An 18,843-nucleotide genomic window follows, 5' to 3' on the forward strand; every position below is an offset into this window, starting at 1 on the left:
GTTCCCGAGTTAGATTTATTCAAAAAAGAAGCATTAGTGTGTTATTTGTGTTAGATACTTAATGGAAAGTATGGGTAGTGGGATACAATATAGTGAACACCATATTGAAATTGGCGTGACTTGAATTTGTCTGTGCTTCTATAGGTGTGAACCTACGATTAACTTGTTGATTTGTTGTGCCAATGAGTTATTAGTAATAATTTTATTGTGTCAACAAATTATTAATATTTATTTTGTTTCGGCTTGTGCGGGGCAGTTTCCCTCTCTTTTTTATTTTTATTTTTTTAGTAAGTAATCTTGGCATAATAGAACTGTTATAACATATGGAAGTAGTGAAACATATTCAAATTAAAGAAATTAAAAATTGAAAACATTACTTTTTACATATTCAGATTATTACGTAATATAAATTCCTATTATTAATATAACTTATTTGATTTGTCCGATCATGGAAAAGTTAACTACAATTCTTTATATTTTCAAAAGAAAAAATACAAATAATTCAAAAGGCATTATTGATTACATAGGATTGTCAACCTTAGTATTGATGGAATTTTTGAAAATCCTCAAACAAAGCATAAAAAAAATCAACAAAATTGATATTAGTTCATTGGAGTGTGATCCCAGATTGCATATGCAAATATGAGATTATAATGCTTATCCTTTATTTGGTCCGCAAATATCAACATCATTAAAGCTTCTTTATGGTTTATACTTTGCCCTCCAAATTTAAATCCTGGTTTCGTTACTGTCTGTCACTGTAAATTTTGCAGCTGTACTCTTAGACTATTTGGAAATGTCGCAACAAAGCACAGTTTGAAGGAATGATGATTAATGTCACCAAGAGTGCAAGAGCAGCCGACCAGCAAATACCAATCAGGATAATGTGAGCCCTTGGAAAAGTTTTAGTAAAGGTAAAGAATGGCAAATCCTGGTTTTAGTTGACCGAAAGGAGACTATTTTCTATGCAAAGATGGACTGGGAACAGAAGCATTGGGGAGTGCCTTCTAATGCTCTCTACAATTGGCAAACATGGCTGATCCTCTGCGTATTACATGGTGATTTTTTTTTAGTAAAAAAAATTATCTTAACCCCTATTTACCTAGTCCAAAATAATAATAATAATAAGGTAAAAATGCACTTTTGGTCCCTACATTTTGAGCATATTCTCAATTTGGTCCCTAAATTGATTTAGCTCCTAAGTCAGTCCCTGATTTTCAAAAATCGTTTTTAAAATAGTCCCTATCGTCAACCCAGTGACAGAGAATGTTGAGGTGACAAACGGAAGTGCCAGGTGGCATGTTAGATCTGACGTGGCTAATAAAATAACATTAATAAATACCACGTCAGCATCCATGTCAACATTTTAATTAATAAAAAAATAAAATTAATTTTAAAAATATTAAACTGAAAAAATTCAAAATAAAAAAAAAAAAAAAAAAAAAAAAAAAAACATTGTTCTTCTTCTTCCCTAGGACATGAACTTCATATACTTCATGTTCTTCCCCAAATCAAACCCAATAAATCCAAGAAATCAAACCCATAAACATCCAGTAAATCAAACCCATGGCTTATAATTTCTCTCCTCCACACATAACCTCTCTTCTCTTTGACCCTCACTCTCTCTCTCTGGCTCTCATGCACTCTGACTCTTCTGTCTCTCTCTACCCTTCTATTTCCCTTCTCTCACTCTCGTGACTTGCGATTGTTCTTGGTGGTTTCGTGGTTGTGCTCTGGCGATTCATGGGTTTGATTTTGTGGTTGTGCTTCGGCGGGTTGTGGGTCTAATTTCGTGGGTTTTTGTTGGCTATGATATGGGTTTGAACTTTGTGGTGGTCAGACTCGTGGGTGAGGACGTGCTCGGTGGTGTCGCTGTCGGTTTGGCCATGGGTCATGGGTGATTGTGCTTTGATGGTTCTAATCGGTTCGTGGGTTCGACTGGTTCATGGTTTGTGGCTTTTTTTTTTTGCCATGGATCGTGGCTGATTTGGCCGTGGGTCGTGGCTGATTTGGTTCATGGGTTTTTTTTGGCTGTGTGGGTTGTGGTTCATGGGTTTTTTTTTTTTTGTTTGGCTGTGGTTGGTGGTTACAGATTGAGAAGTGGTGGAAAAGGAAGGTTGTTGGGTTGTGATTGCTGTGTTTGTGGTTGTGGCAGGTAGGGCAACGGTGGAGATGATTCCGTTGAAGCAAGATGACCCAAACAAAACGCCAAAAATTGATGGAGCTTCAGTCAATCACGGATCCAAACGAAACCCAAATTTAAACTGAAAAAGCTATGGAGATTCGAGCATGGGTCTTTGTTGAATTTTTTGGGTTTTTTTTTTTTTTTATTTTTTTTTTTTTTTTTTGTGTGTGTTTTTCCCTAAGAAAATTTTTCTAGGTTTGGGTTTGTTGGAGTTAGTTTTTTTTTTTTGAGTTTATGGGTTTGATTTGCTGTAGAATTTGGTGTTGATTGTGTTAGAATTTGTTGAGTTTGATTGTGTTAGTTATGTTAGGGAAGAACATGTTCTTATGTTCTTCCAAAAAAAAACAATGAAAAGCAATTAAAAAAATACAAATTTAATTATTTAATTTAATGAGATTTAAGGTTTTGTTTTTTTATTTTATTTTATTTTTAAATTTTCTAACATGGATTTTTTATTATTAAAATGCTGATGTGTTATTTTTTAAAAGTCAAATAATTTTTTTATTATTATTTTATTAGCCACATCAGATCTAACATGCCACGTAGCACTCCCCGTTTGCCACCTTAGTATTTTCTGTCACTGGGTTGACAGTAGGAACTATTTTAAAAACAATTTTTGAAAATCAGGGATTGACCTAGGAGCTAAATCAATTTAGGGACCAAATTGAAAATAGGCCCAAAATGTAAGGACCAAAAGTGCATTTTCACCTAATAATATTAATAACAACGATATTAATAATAAATAAATAAAACCCTGTTTGTATGACTTGTTTTGGCAGTAAAAAACAAAGAGTAGTGTTTATTACACGGACCATTTTACACCATCACACTCTGCCATGCCGCTTGTAAGTACCTCATTAAAAACTCGATCCTCCACTTCTATATCACAAGTTGTATGGTATTTAGCAGAAGATAAAAGATTTAGTAAGTTGTATAGTAATTAAACAATCATGAATTATGATACACGCACTATAGCATATGAAGCAGATGAGAAAATATATATCATGTCTTAACTCGTTGTTTGCCTCCGCATACGTCGCAAACGGTATAACCAAGGCCCTCGCAATATGGACACTTTGTTCCCTCCTCTACCCATTCCATAAACTGCAATACGGAACTTTATCATAAGGGTCAAATCTTGAATAATGTTGGAATAAATCAGACAGAGAAAAAAAAAAAAAAGACATCTCAAGTATATCATTATCAATAACCCTCTTACCTGTGGCTCAATGTTTGGCTCGCCCGTTCCATCACATTCTGCACCAGACAAAGCTTAGTTAGCCATAGGTGGTCTAAATGGCAGCTGGTGGTCATTTATTTGATTGGTAAGTTTTCACACACATCTAGTAAATTTTCAAGCCACGGTCTTATCCTCCATCCTCTCATATGGGAAAAGGATGTGCCATTTGAGCTAAAGCTCATTGGCTGGTAATCATTATAACCTCAAAGTCCAATTTGTAACCTTGTCATATAAGAAGCAATGGCAACTCTGAATAAATCAACTATAACAAAATAGTTTACAATATGTTTTCAATTTTACACTCAAAAGCTTGACATACACACTAAAAGGACCACTTGGAAACAATGAATGTGATCGGGGATCAATTTCTACCATCAGGGAAGGAAAAGAGATCCCCTCCAATTGAAAGTTGGTAAACCTTTGTCACTGTCAGCATTACTCTCTCAACAGCTTCATACTTCACAAACATGAAGGGTTATGGGTAATGGTCTCTTTCTGTTAAAAATTAATATTTTGATAGGTCAAATGGCTTCTTGACAAACTAAGGCACACTGTTTTGTACATATGAATGTGTGAGCTATGCCAAATACTCAGTAAATTATAGACCACTTCAAATGTTTGAGTCGATATAAGAAATTATCTCTCTAAGAACTAAAATGCAATTTTCTCATCAAAACTACAAATAAACAAAGTAATTGTACCTAATGAAATCAAATATCATGGAGGAAATTACCAACCCAAGTTTCATGAATTCTCCTTGACATAAGGTTTCTCACGACTCTTGCCACTTTTGAAATCCCAATATCTCATGGGCTAGTACTCTTCATAACAACTGAAAAAATCAACTCCAATCCATGAGAAAAGGAAACCACATTGCGACCGTTCACTGAAGTTCATGCCAACCAACATCCTATAAAGCTTAAACAACTTGATAATTTTTATAATAATTGAGAAAAACCTCATCGAAGCCAATGTCTTTATTTTTCAAATAATTAATCTCATCTTGGATATAAAAAATACAATTACTTGTCTCCCCCTCATCAAAAGGCAAAATATTCCCAAAACTGAGTCCCACATTCTGTAATAGGCCTTCTAACATGAGGGTCGACAATCTCTAATGAAAAGGGTTGTTCGTACTCAACAACCTTAAAATATTTCATGTTATTGCAATAAATTATTGCCGGCTTAATAGAAAAATTTTACTTTCTTGGTAATAGAACCATTGATTCCAAGTCTAAGCTGTGGAGTCCTCTCAAAATCTTCTCATATTAACCCATTGTCATAAGTCTTTACATGTGTCTTGTACATAATGCAACGAGCATTCCCTCTTGCTCTTTTCCACCTTCCATTACCAAAGTGACTATAATAACCTACCTAACCCATGGGATGCATAGAAAATAGATTAAAGCCTAAGCCAACAATATGTACCACATTCTTTAATGTCAATGCGCAACCAACATTGGTTTTAATCCACACATCACCACGCAGTCTTTGAGTTGCTAGAATTACCTATCTCATACTACCAAAGTCTCTTTCTTTGTATGTGGTGAAGAAATCAGTGGTAGAAATTACATGGTGGGAGGTTGCCAAATCAACAACCCACTCAATGTCATGTTTGCAACATGGTTATACTCTTCCTCTTCAAACTTCAATAGAGGGCTCTACCACTTTTTCTTCTAATTATCATTCTATGGATTTTAACCCCTTTCTGTTCAATTTTTCAAAACCCATTTTTATATGACCTATCTTCCTATAATTGAAGCATTCTCTACACCCCCTCAGCTGAGATGTATCACTTGTTTTTGATCTATCATCAAATTTCCTATGACTATCAAACCTTCTACTCTTACTTCGACCCCTGTTCTTTGTGACAAGATCTTGTTCTCATGCATTGTTCATACCCATATCTTTCCCCCTAATTTCCTCATAGAATAAGCTATCTTTCATAATGCTCAACAACTGCACATCATTTGGAGCAGAGTTATTCAATGTCACAACTAAAGTTTCTTCACTGTCAAAACAAGGAATAAAACCTGAAATCTTTTTTTCTTTGCCACCACTTTCACATGGGTTGTAATCATCAAATCATCTAAACACTGCATTCTGGTTGTTCAGATCTGTTAAACCTCATTATATTATGGTTGAGTCATCAAGTCAATCCACATTGCATAAGGAGTCATGCCAAGTAAAAACAAAAACATGACTACAGATGGTCAATTGTTACAGTTCATGCTATATATGACTAACAGTGTGCTAACCTACAATACAACCATTTGATTCTGAAATTATAAGATCTCAAATCCCAGTTGTAAGAATTTTCATATAGTAGACAAGCTCCAGCTCCAAAACTTGATTCCATACATGTTAACATTTGTGACAAAAACAATATATTCCGTCATGATCAAACCTTAATTTAGCACCAGTTCAGGTGGTAATATAGGAAGTCCATTTTCAAAATAAAATAGTTTTTTGGATAAGAAGTCCATTTAACTGGGAACTTCAGCCTAAAATGGTTTGGCGAATCAAGTAAATTTCTTAAAAGTTTTTATTTACATTTTTTGATAATTAAAATATGCTTATGTTTAAAGCAGTTAAATTATTGCTTGTGCACTGGGTATGGCCTTCTAATTATGCTTTTTTATCCATGTATGCATGACACAGGCATATATAAGCTTGATTTCTTTTTTCAAAGGCCTTAGAACCATCTAATAAAATTTGGTCAACAAACTGGAACAGGCTGTGCCATTTGGCTGTGCAAGCATAAAGTTCCTTCTGTCTGAAACGTGTGCAATAAAGTGGTATGTATCCCTATGTAAAAACCAAATCATTGGTAACAAGTCCATTTCCAATCTCCGTCCTGGTATACATAGTGAGAAGAGGTATGTTGTGGGTACTATTTCAGATGCTTCTGTCCACAGGACAGAAAATAGGCCGGCCTCTAAAAATGCTGATTCAATCAACCACAAATACATGTTAAGAATATATATGCATCCCCAGGTCAGTTTCCCACGTGTATGACATTTAACCTCTATTCACTTTGTAATTGCAGATTACTAAATTGCCCATTAGCCCAATATCTAATATGTATAAGTTATACTTATACATTGCTCTCATTTTATTTAGTTGTAAAATATCATATTTGACCAAATAATCTATGCTGGGGCTCTGCCATTAATTTCACGTGTATGGTTCAACAATGAGCACTTTCAGAGAACTATCATTATCAAAGATCTATATTGTGACAATTATGTACCTGTGCACATTAAGCGGCCCTCTCCACGACATGTAAGGCACTTTGTTGTGGTATCTTTCGTCTTGCTATTACTAACTGGTTTGTTCCTGCCTACAAGTCTGGAGGGTTCTTCCCATCGGTTCTCTCCTAGGAGAAAAACTCGATGTTGGGATACCTCCACTTCTGTAACACTTTCTTCATTCACAACTGTCTGCTTAACTTCTGAAATATCCGTTATAGAAGCAACTGGAGCTCCATTTGCACCTTCCTGAAAAAACAATGAGCCTAATCAGATCTTTGCACACACGATAACGTCAGTATCGTTAAAAGGATAAATTATTTGGCATTAGCTAATAATAGAGTTGCTTAGGTTGATGTTCAAAAGACGTAATCCTTCCACTCACTAATCCGCCCAACATGCTACCATCACCATAGAATGTATCCAACAAAAACAGAAAGCCAAAAAAAAAAGAGAAAAAAAGAAAAGAAGAGCCGAGTTATGTTAACCATACGAGTGAAATCCTAATACTCCATGCAGTTAAAACTGGTCACAACTGCAGAGTCCTGCATCTCTGTGATATGTAAGGCTGTTCTTGAGATGGATTCCAGATTCAGAAAGACTCCACACCAATATGGGGAAAATAATTTTACATATTTTGGGGTATCAGAGCAATATGTCTTTCCATTTTCTTTTACTGTTGGTCTTTATTAAGCCAGCCACTAACAAAGAAAGAAAAAACCAATTCTCCATATCGATCTCAAGCAAAGAAGACACCAAAAAAAAGATAGAGAAAGGAAGTTGCATTATCATCTACACGCAGTCTAAAGCCATCCTGAATGTCAGTCAAACCTTTAAAATTATTATTAAAAAAAAAAAAAAAAAAACTGCAGCTTGTTTGCCTCAGCCAGCTTGCTACTTCAACAATCCTAATGATTCAAAAGGGTAAAACTTAAGTACAGTACCTTAGGTGCAATACATTCAATTCCTCAATTGAATTCAAATACTTGGTTACATTAACCAATAAAAAACAAAGTGTTATCTTTTTCAAGAACAATTAAATATAATGCAATTAAGTGTTTGAATTTAACTAGGGAACCTAATGTGCTGCACCTAAGGTACTATACCTTTACATAATGCAAAATATACTTCTCCTTTGTATCAGAATATCATCCATCTGCCAGTGCATGACCACCAGAATAGCTACATATCTTTGAAAGGCTTCAGTGCCAATACCAGAATAGCTAGTGAGAATTCAGTTGATGCATCCCTTAATATGGTAAAGCATTGCAGCAAACGGTGATATCAACGTACCTTTGGCGAAACAGTCAAGGTGCTCCCCTTCTGATCTGCATCTACATTTGAACCAGCACCAATAATTTGTTGCTCCACATATAATCTTTCAAGCAGCTCTGCAGTCATTATCCCATCTTCAGGGGCACCTAGTGAGGCCTGTCAAGCAATATGAAGCACTGTAAGAACCATGGAACAGAATAGTAATACAGCATTGAATATTCTATCAGGGAAAGACTATTTTTACCCTTGATGATTCTACAGAGTTTTCCTATAAGTAAGTTCCACAAATAAATGTTTGCAACTTACTTGCCAAGTCTTTACAGCACGCTCGGTCCCACTTGAGAAACTTGAATATTCCATGTCTTCCTCTCCTGAGTAAAATCCCATTTTTTGCAATGCCTCCTGTCATACTCAAATGTTAGAACAAATCAAAGTATAAGACATGCTCTTACAAAGTTAGTAATGCATTTGTGAGTTGTGACAGCTCGCATGGGGTAACTGCAGAAAACCCTATAAAAATTTCAACTTTGAAATTCACATATATAATATATACAGGGAATGTTGGAGATCTAACTGTGCATAGCGAACGAAAACAAAGTGTCCAATCAACTTCAACTACATTTGAATCTAATCAGTGAGCTAATTGCCCATCTTATGCGGTACAATATACCATTTTTATGTATAATTAAAATCAACTTAATTAAGCCCATTTACTTGTACTTAAGTAAATAACTTTATTGTAGTGCCTCTAAATTATTGGCAATGTAAATAATAATTGTACACAAGTATTAGTTAGGCTAAAACATTTTTTTTTGTCCCTACAGTTTGAATGAAGTTTGTTTTGTTTCATCCCTAAACTATTGAAAACATTACACTTTTTATCCTTAAACTTTATAATGATGGAAAAAAAAGTTTATTTTTTTGTTCAAAAACTTTAAAAAGATCTTTCATATAACCAATACTTTCGAGTTTCGACTCACTTATTTGCCTAATGTGTGTCCTTATTATTATTTATAAATGTAATGGTTCATATCAGACATGTCAAATTCTTTAATGCTAAAAATAATGTGACCTAGTCTAGTTACACTTACACACATAAGATAAAAAGCTAAGGAGAGTTAGTAGAAGGACAAAAAAATGAATAGTGAAAAACGAAGTTGATGCAAACTTCTTTAGGAATGAAAACGATATTTGTTTTGCCTATCTATCTGTTGTATTTTCTATAAAGGAATCACAAAAACTCGCCTTGTGAATTTCATAGTATGAGTGAATGCGAGCAGACCTGCATCGCTTGAACCTCGGCGCCTTCCGATCCTTTCCGCAGAGTCTGCTTCTCCGAAACCCTAATCACCTCCTTCTTCTTCTTCTTCTTCTTCTCCTCCAACCCGGTCTCTGCAATGAGGCCTTTCTCCTTCAAACCCTGCAACATTAATCCTAGGGCTTCTAACACCGATGACGCTCCTTCTAGGGCTTGTATTTTGAGCTTGAGGTCAGAGATTTCGCGGAGGAGTGAGTCCCGCTCGCGAGCCCAGCGTTGTTCCTCACGGAGCCAGCGTTGCTCTTCGCGTAGCCACCGCTGTTCCTCGCGAAGCCATCGGATTTCTTCACTGGAGGAGTGGCAAATGTGGGACTTGAAGAGGGAGAGTGAGGGTAGTTTGGGGATTGGGAATAGGAGGAGAGTGGAGTGGGGTTTGTGTTTGTGGTGAAAAGGAGGGTTTAGAGAGAGGAGAGTGAGAGAGGAAGACATGGAAACAAGAGAGAGAGAGAGAGAGAGATAAATCGAAAGAAGAAGAAAGAAGTTGAAGATATTTGGAATTGGTGCGCTGTTGTCCTTGTGGATTTTTGTGTGTTGTTTTGAACCACACGTTTGGTACCAGGTGGCGGGAAGATAATTTCGGTCCACTCCAGGGTAGACTGCTTGCTTTGAATTCAAAAAACTTTTAACTGTATACACTTACACTAGCACTACACATGCCAATCCAATCATTTGAGTAGTTTGAGTAATTTTGTTTATAATTTTTTAAAATATGTATAAGTGAAAAAAAAAATGTGTGAAAATACGTATAATGTTATTTAAAAACTAAAAACATGTATTTAAGATGTTCTATCAAACGAGGCCTAATTTTCGACAAAAACATATTTTTGTTCCCTATGTTTTTTTTCTCTATTTTCTATTTGATCTTCAAGTATTCATAGTTTCTATTTTGGTCTTTATATTTTTAAATTTATTATCATTTGTTCCATGCTATATTACACTACTAGTTTAAAAATAGTGTTTCTTGAGATTAAGATTGTCCACACATCAGTTCGAGTCAAGTTTGGATACTACTTGGACTCAACCCAATTTTGGCAGGTGATAGAACAGAGGATTCGCACTGTGAGTACCATTAGTTTGGATCAGGCAGTTCTTCATTCAAATTGAGTCAGTTTTAGTTAATGTTATTAATTTGGTTTTAGAACTTTTCATACCAGTATGTAATCTAAAATGGTAATACTACCCGTTCCACCTCGAGTCAAATTCCAGTCAATTTCGAGGTGTTTTAGTTGTTCTAGTCAAGTTCAAGCAAAATGGGAATTTTGGCTGGTACTGGTTTTTGCCCTTAAAAAAAAACTGTCTGAAACAGTATTCATAACATTGGTTTAAATTGAAACCGAAGGAGGAGACACCAAATGAGATCTCGCCGGATCTCAACAAATCTAGCCCAGATCTAGTCGAATCTTGACAAGATCTCAATGGATCTGAGAATAAGAGAAAGAGGGAGAAAGAGAATGGCAGTTACCAACGTGATTTGTCCATCAGTTTAGTTTCCATCGGGTTTCAAATCTCTAACCCGCCACTCAACCCACTCCCATCGATTGTTGATGCTGGAGATCCAATGTCGACCACCTCTCTACTTGGATTAAGTTGGTTTCAGTTGGGTGGCACTAGGTCAGATGGTTTAGTCGTGTTTTGGTTTGCTTTGGAAAGTCCTAAATAAGATGATGACAAGGACCAAAATGACAACGTTTAAAATGTAAGGATAAAAAAATAAATAAAAAACCTGTGAAAATTTGACGTTCAAATTAAAAAGGAGAAAACATAGAGAAAATGGGTAAAATACAGTTAACATATCTAAGATTCAAGACTAATGCAAATCAAGTTCAAAACTTTTCAAAACTAACAAACTTGGTCCCTAAACCTAACTTGAACCCTAAACCGTTATCATTTTTTTCTGCTCTCTCACGGTGATTAGGGTGCAAGTTGATCAATTTTGAAAAGCTTTGAACCTAGCTAACTTAGCCCAAACCTTAAGGGTGTTAATTGTATTTTATCAAAAAATATATATATATTTTTACTATTTTGGAATGGATTTAACTATACTTGGGCTTTCTAAAAAATGTATTGGTCTCTTTTAGGAGAAGTATTGGTTCCCTCTTTTCTTGAAACCAAGTCACACATGACTCATGACTTGGGCTTCCTTCTAGTAAAACATATATGGGCTTTAGTTTATTGGATTGATAGCTTCTATTTAACTCATGGATGGAAAAGCTTTATTTTTGACATTTTCTAAGAAAACCTGCCCGAATTTTTCTTTCATCACACAACTCTTAACAACCGAGTTGCTTTTTTGATAAATGTGAATATTTGATTGAATGAACAAAAGAGATACATTTCTTTCCCAAGCCTTCATGACAGCAAGATGAAGGGATGTACAATTACAAAAATATCAGATATTTGAGTACAAAACATACTTGTTTAGTTCATGAGCTACAGAGTTAGCATCCTTTTTGATCCAACAAAAACAACCCACAAAAGAATCAGCCAAGACTAATGCATCGTTCAATGGTGACTAAATCTCCAAACATGCCTCCAAATTCTTATATATGGCATCACCATAGAGCTTAGAATCACTCTTAACAATTATACTTCGGAACTTTTTATCTTTAGCTAGTTGCAAAGCCCAAATTATGGCAGAAGTTTCAGCAAAACTATGACTACACGACATTATACTTCAAGCCCACACCTTTATAATATTTCAGTTTTCATCCCGAACTACCACAGCTACATAGTCTTCTCATTTAAACACGCTGCATCAATATTTAATTTTATCACACCATTTGGTAGAGCCTTCAGCAAGTTACATCTTCGTCTTGTCTTGGACTTAGCTGCGCACTGCGCACTGGTCTTAGCTGCAAGAATGTGCTCCTTAAACCTTCTTTCTAAACTATGGAGCTCAACAAGTAATTAAGCTCACCCGCCCATTATTGTGCACTACTTTGTTTCTCAAGGATCATACTGTCTCCAATGTAAGTGCCATGTAAAGCGAGCACTGTTGCTTTACTTTTAGTTTTAGGTAGTAGATTAATCAATCTAAGAAAAGGTCCAAAACAGTAACACATCCAATCTACTTAGTGTAATTATTTCGAATTAAATCAATTACTATTCAATAATAATAAGGCGTAAAACCCATTTTCGTCCCTACATTTTCACTTGATTCCTACTTTGGTACTTAACTTTTTTTTTTCATCGCTTTTAGTCCCTAAAATCAAAAATGAGATCTTGTTTTTGTCCCTACCGTCAGTGCACTAACAGCAAAGTCTTAGGTGGCAGACGGAACACCCTATTAGCTGACGTAGCGCTAATGTGGCAATTAAAATATTATTAAAAAATATTATTTGGCTTTTTTTTAATGCCACGTTAGCATTTTAATTTTTTATAAAAAGCCATGTCAGCAAATTTAAACCAAAAAAGAAAATAAATTAAAAAACAAAACTTAAATCAAAAACACAAACCCAGACAGATCTAACACAAACCCAGAAATAAAATAAATTAAAAACAAACATTAAAACCTAAATAAAATATATAAAACCAAAATTTCATTTTCTTATCTCTCTCTCCCCCTCTCGGGTCAAACTCACAAGTAGTGTGATCTATTTATCTCTCTCTCTGTCCATTACAATCTGCATCATCAACGGCGACACGACGGCATTAACATCGACATCGACACCGACATCGACATCAACATCGGTGACTCCTCCGCCGCTACTGCTCCTCCAACTCAAACCCATTCTCCGCCGCTACCCCGAATTGTTGGGTCTCAAAAAATCCCTCCTTCTTCCATTTCTGATTCTTTCTCTCTCGCGAAGTCATGGTGTTTGCTGTTTTGGGAAATGGGTTTGATCGGCGGGGTGGTGGTGGTGGTGGTTTTGGGATCTGTTGGTTGGTGGTGGTGGCGGTGGTTTTGGGATCTGGGTTTGATTGTGGTAGTGGTGGTGGTGGTTTTGGGATCTGGGTTTGATGATAGGTTTATGGGTTTGTTGGAGATTGGTTTGTTTACTGGGTTTGTGGGTTTGATTTGCTGAAGATTCGGGTTTGAGTTCTTGGGTTGCTGGGTTTGATTTGCTGGGTTTGAGTTCTTGATTTGCTGGAGATTTGAGTTCTTGGTTTCTTCATTCTTCCTGTTAGCATTTAATTTAATTTTTTCTTCTTGTTTTCATTTATGTCCTAGTGATTTGGGTTTGAGTTCTTGGGCTGCTGGGTTTGTGATCTTGTGATGGGTTTGAGTTCTTGGTTGCTAGGTTTGATTTGGGAAGAATATGAAGAACAAGTTGTAAAATGAAGAACACTAAGAACATTAAGAAATTTTTTTTAATTAAAATTTTTAATTAAATTAAATTAAAGGTTTTTTTTTAATTTAATTTATTTTTAAAAATTTTCTGACATGGCTTTTAAAAAAAATTAAAATGCTGATGTGGCATTAAAAAAAGCCAAATAATATTTTTTAATAATATTTTAATTGCTACATCTGCGTCACGTCAGCTAATAGGGTGTTCCGTTTGCCACCTAGACTTTGTCGTTAGGGCACTGACAGTAGGGACAAAAAGGAAATCGCATTTTTTATTTTTGGGACTAAAAGTGGTGAAAAAAAAAGTTTGGGACCAAAGTGAGAATCGCATGAAAATGTAGGGACGAAAAAGGGTTTTACACCTAATAATAATTAGAGCAGTGTTTCTTAAACACTCTATTACACACACTTAAAATAATCTGAAATCAAGTGATGATTTTCAAGTTAGACCAATTTCAGTGCATTTCAAGTGTGTACTAGTATTTTCCCTGATTATTAACACCATACAGTCAACATTTTTTTTTCCTTATTGTGGTCAAGTATTGACAACATTGCACTATTATTGATAATATAAAAATAAAAATAACATAGGGAGGAGCGAGAGACCACCACGGTCAAGGTCAAGGATTGAAGGTGATTCGGTGACATGGATGCGCCACACGTGAGCAATGGGGTAGACCGCTTTTGCATGGAGGCAGTGGTCAGGGCAATGGACAAACTTCAAGCTGCGTACCTTTTGAGTGACTACCCACATGACCGATGAACAAGTTGTAATAGGAAATTACCAACGTCTGGAGCTTGTAATACTTCAGCTTTTAAGCATCTTTTTATTTATTATTATATAGTTGCGTGCATATACATGTATATAATTAAAAACAATCATAATTATATATATATATATATATATATATATATATATTTAGAAGAGATTTAAATTATATATAATATGAGTTTACACTTTTTTTAAATCATACATTTCTAAAATATGTAATGATTTCTCATTATTTATGTATACTAATTAGAACAACGCATGCCTTGCTAAGAAAAAAGAGTAGTGATTAAGATCAATTATAGATTTTATTTATATCACAAAAAAAAGATATAAATCATTTGATTTTTGAAGTACATAGAGATTCACATTAATCAAAAGAGACATTAATTTTAAGAATTTTGATAATTATGTCATAAAAAGTTAATCTCATTTGTATAAGAATTTTAATCACACACAAAATTAGGATAGCTATTTAACATATAAATATTTATTTTACTATAATATTTTTTTAGTACTTATTTGCTAAAGGCAATATATTCACTCACTAAAAACTTCTAAGAATGATAACGGATATTATTATCTTCCAACAATAAGCAATTGAGTTTTGCTAAGAAAAAAAAAAAGATAACAAAAGGCATGTGTCATCGAATTTTCCATTAGATAAATTATAAATTTCAAAAATTTAAACCTAGAAAATCTTTGTTCTTTAGATAACAAATAAAATATTTTATATCATCATTCCAACTTTCCAAAAATTACTACTATTTAAAACTCAAAATACGTGAAGAAAATTTTTGGGATGTTAAAATTTAGTGAGAGTATTTTTAGACATTATACATTAAAATATTTTAAGAATCATAAGCTTTCATTAGGGTTTAACTGAGAGAATAACAATATGACATATTTGCTCTTTTCCAAAATAATAAGGGAAAAATTGCTTGATTTAACTCTCTCTCTCTCTCTCTCTCATGTTTTTTCTCTCGAGTGGTTTTCTCTTTCCTCTATAGGAGAGATCTCTTAGGCCTTAAATCAGAGCTTTTAGTTCTGATTAGGTGGCCTCCAAAACCATAGAAAACCTTGAAATCACACTATAATACGCACAGTCATGGAGCAAGAGCTAATAGAAGTTTTGAAGAATTTGCAGCTAATGGAGGAAGAAGAGTTCTAGATCTCAATTTCAAAAGAAGATAAAACACAAGTAATAGAAGAATGCTCTCTAAGTCTGATGGGGAAACTCTTGACGGACAGAAAGTAGAACCTATGTGCTTTAAGGAACACACTAAGGATCGTTTGGAAAATAGGCCAGGATTTGAAGATTGTAGAAGTTGGGAATGACATTTTCCAATTTAAGTTTGCCAGCGAATTCCAGCTAAGGTGGGTTGAAACCAATGGGCCATGGAATTTTGAAAATAATCTCCTCTTGCTTAAAAGATGGAAGAGGGAAATGACGGCAAACAACATCACTTTTTACCCACTCCCCTTTTTGGGTGCAAATCTAGGGTTTGCCTTTTGATATTATGATAGAGAAGATAAGGAAGGAGATAGACAGTAATTTGGGGATCTTTATGGCAGCAGATGCTAGATCATGGATGTCAAACCAAGCAAAATTCATAAGAATAAGGGTGAACCTTCCACTAGAAAAAACCCTTAAAAAGATGTGGAAAAGTAGCTAGCCCATAGGGGGAGATTGTTGGTGAATAGGCAACTTGATCAGGCCACTTGGGATGACCGTCCTCCCATCAAATCACACTGAAAGGGAATCATAACTAATTAAGTCCTCATGTTTCAAATCAAGTCAGGTCGGGATACATGATCTCTGCCCCACTGCCTTGGTCTACCAAGACCCTCCTTACATCGTGCCCTCTAATCCGAAGGGTTACTACTAAGGCATAAGCATGCGGTTGATAAGTTCCAACCTTGTCTTCATCAGAAAAGCTCAAAACTAGTCGGACTTCCAATCTCCCTTGTTTAGACTCAGGGACTGAATCCTTGGTATTTGGTCTTGTTATGGACATAACCCCAAAAGGGCATCCCCTAATCCGACCTAGGGTTGTAAGAATAACACTAATTGTTCCCAAGGATGGTCTCAAGACAGACTCCCTTTGGTATGCCAACCCAGCCTGACTCCCTTGCCCAGAGGGCTAATGCATAAACTGTCTTAGCTTCCCCACCTTGACCAATTGTTCCAAGTAATCACGGAGAGTTCTATAATCCTCGGTAGTGTGTCCACGATCCTAGTGATACTGACAGTAAAGAGCCTGATTACGCCTCGTGGGATTACCTCCCATTTTGTTTGGCCACTCACTAAAGTGTGGCTCAACTTTTATCTTCTCAAGGATCTGATGAACAGGCTCCTTGAAGATTGTACTAACCACCTGCGCACTAGGATGCCCAATATGTCCAGCAAAATCCCTCCTGGGTCGACTTTTATTATATCTTTCCGACCTGAAATCTCTTCGGTTAGGAGGAGCAATCTTTGCCTTCCTCTTCCTTTGCTATTGATCCTCCTCAACCTGTTTGTGCTCATTAATTCGATCCATAAGTTGGCGCATGCTTTGCTCAGGTTTCATTGTTAGGGACTTCTTCAAGTCATGCTCGGTGGGAAGGCCAACTTTAAATGTCCTTATTGCCACGTCTTCAAAATCTCTGTCTATCTCATTAAACATTACCCAGTGCCTATCCGAGTAAGTTTTTAGGGTTTCACCCTTTTTCATTACCATAGATAGCAGGGAATCTAAAGGATAAGGAATCCTGTTACATGTAACAGATCGAGCCCCGAAAGCCCTAGTGAGATATTCAAAAGAGCTAATTGAGCCCTCATCCAACCCATCAAACCACCTCATTGCAACAGGTCCTAAGCTAGAGGGAAACACCTTGCACATCAAAGTTTCATTCCTAGAGTGAGTAGCCATCCTCTGATTGAAATGACTGACATGCTCTTCTGGGTCGGTCCTCCCATTATAAATAGTAAAAGTGGGTTGTGTAAACCGGCGAGGGAGTTTAGCCCTATCAATCTTGCGTGTAAATGGTGATTTAGAAATTTGACATAAAGCCTTACACATTGCAACATTCCCCATACTCCTAGGGTGACGGCTTTTATTCTTCTTCCTATGATATCGCTCCTCCCTATCCAATTGTGAAGATAGAGAGAAGGATTCACTAGGGGGTGTTCTATACCTTGGTCTGTAACTGCTACCTCCACTTGAATCAATTCTGGAACTAAAAAGGGATGCCTCTCGTTGTTTACGACGTAATTTTTTGCGCAAATGGTCTATCTCCAATCTGAGGTTCTGTGTTTCCTCCCCATGTGAGACATGGCTTCCAGTTCTAGAGTGACTCTTGTTAGTATGACCTATACGTACACTAGGAGTTCGGTTAACCTCACGATCTCTCCTTCTTTCCAAATTAACAAATTGGTCTTCACGTTGTGATACCACATATTCTTCTCTGTTTGGTTCTAAACGCACCATAGTTGGTTAAAACTGCAAGTGCTTCCCTAGTTCCCACAGACAGCACCAATTGTAAGAACGTAAAATGAACTTAAGCCCACCAAGAACAATGGACAATGGCCCACTAAGCCCAAAACAATGTATTTTGTAAGAGAATGGATCGAGCCAAGGAACGACTCTACAAGAAAAGTGATCACAGTTGATAGGACTTAAGACAGTAAGATTAGAGACACGGATTAATGGAACTAGCGCTCCTCGGTCAAGTCCGAGGATGAGATGTTCTTGTATTCAACTCAAGTCTATATGAATACACTATCTTCTCCTTTTTGTTTTTTGTTTTTTTTTTAGATTACATGCCCCATTTTTCATGGTGATCACTTCCTTATATAGTCTTTCAACCCTTCATCCCAACCTTCCATGATTTAGTAGAAAATCCCTAGGATACTTGTCCCATCAGGACCTCTTGGAAGCTTTGTTGGTAGCTGTGAGTAGAGTTACCATTGTTCAAGTGTCATTTCTCCATAAATACGGCCAATTCATTAAGTGTAGTGCATTTAATGCGGTGGTGGTAGCCTTTCATGGTTGACACTATTTTGTCTTTCATGGTTGACTGAATTTTCTACTACTTTCCCTGAAACTTATCATTCCATAATGGTTACCTCCTTGAACCCCTCCCGAGGTGGCCCAGCTCCTCGAAAATCAAAGTTGACCCATTATTCTTTTCCTTTGTCCTCGGCCCATTGATCCAGGTTCAACAATCCCGTTGACCATCCTCGGGCTTCTATTCGTCCTCGGACATGGCCTATAGTATGACACGCTTGCTCGGACCTCCTATCTCCACAATTTATATTGGATTGTAAAAACCTTCCAACCTAATCCATATACACTGATCATTTTTGTGCTCTATAATGATTAACAATTAAAGAATTAATTACTATTAATAAGAAGTCATTAATAACAATAACAAATAATTATGACACAAATAATAACCAAAAGACAAAAAAAAAGGGGTCTTATTATTACTATTATTATTATTAGTATTAAGTGTGTGTTTGGGAAGCGCGT

At 35.9% G+C, this 18,843-nt stretch overlaps 1 protein-coding gene across 2 annotated transcripts; it reads right to left on the bottom strand.

The window, feature by feature from the left end:
* Positions 1–3,069: 3,069 nt before the first annotated feature.
* LOC115994882 (protein disulfide isomerase pTAC5, chloroplastic) lies at positions 3,070–9,801 on the bottom strand. Of its 2 annotated transcripts, XM_031119196.1 has the most exons (6): positions 9,234–9,801; positions 8,258–8,353; positions 7,970–8,107; positions 6,679–6,925; positions 3,405–3,442; positions 3,070–3,289 (listed from the first exon to the last, which is right to left on the bottom strand). In XM_031119196.1, the coding sequence occupies exons 1-6, from the start codon at positions 9,696–9,698 to the stop codon at positions 3,188–3,190; spliced, it is 1,086 nt and encodes a 361-aa protein (XP_030975056.1). In that variant the 5' UTR covers positions 9,699–9,801; the 3' UTR covers positions 3,070–3,187. The 2 variants fall into 2 exon arrangements, with proteins under 2 accessions (XP_030975056.1, XP_030975057.1); XM_031119197.1 differs by lacking the exons at positions 3,070–3,289; positions 3,405–3,442 and adding an exon at positions 3,456–4,257.
* Between the last annotated feature and the right edge of the window lie 9,042 nt (positions 9,802–18,843).

This window comes from Quercus lobata, chromosome 6 (genome assembly GCF_001633185.2).
Source record: "Quercus lobata isolate SW786 chromosome 6, ValleyOak3.0 Primary Assembly, whole genome shotgun sequence".
Classification (NCBI taxonomy): Eukaryota; Viridiplantae; Streptophyta; class Magnoliopsida; order Fagales; family Fagaceae; genus Quercus; species Quercus lobata.

Coding starts and splice junctions, on each gene's coding strand:
- LOC115994882 (XM_031119196.1), bottom strand. CDS start 9,698: ATGTCTTCCTCTCTCACTCTCCTCTCTCTAAACCCTCCTTTTCACCAC. Junction 6,926..7,969: donor CCTTGACTGTTTCGCCAAAG/GTACGTTGATAT, acceptor TTGTTTTTTCAG/GAAGGTGCAAATGGAGCTCC. Junction 3,290..3,404: donor AGCCAAACATTGAGCCACAG/GTAAGAGGGTTA, acceptor TCCGTATTGCAG/TTTATGGAATGGGTAGAGGA.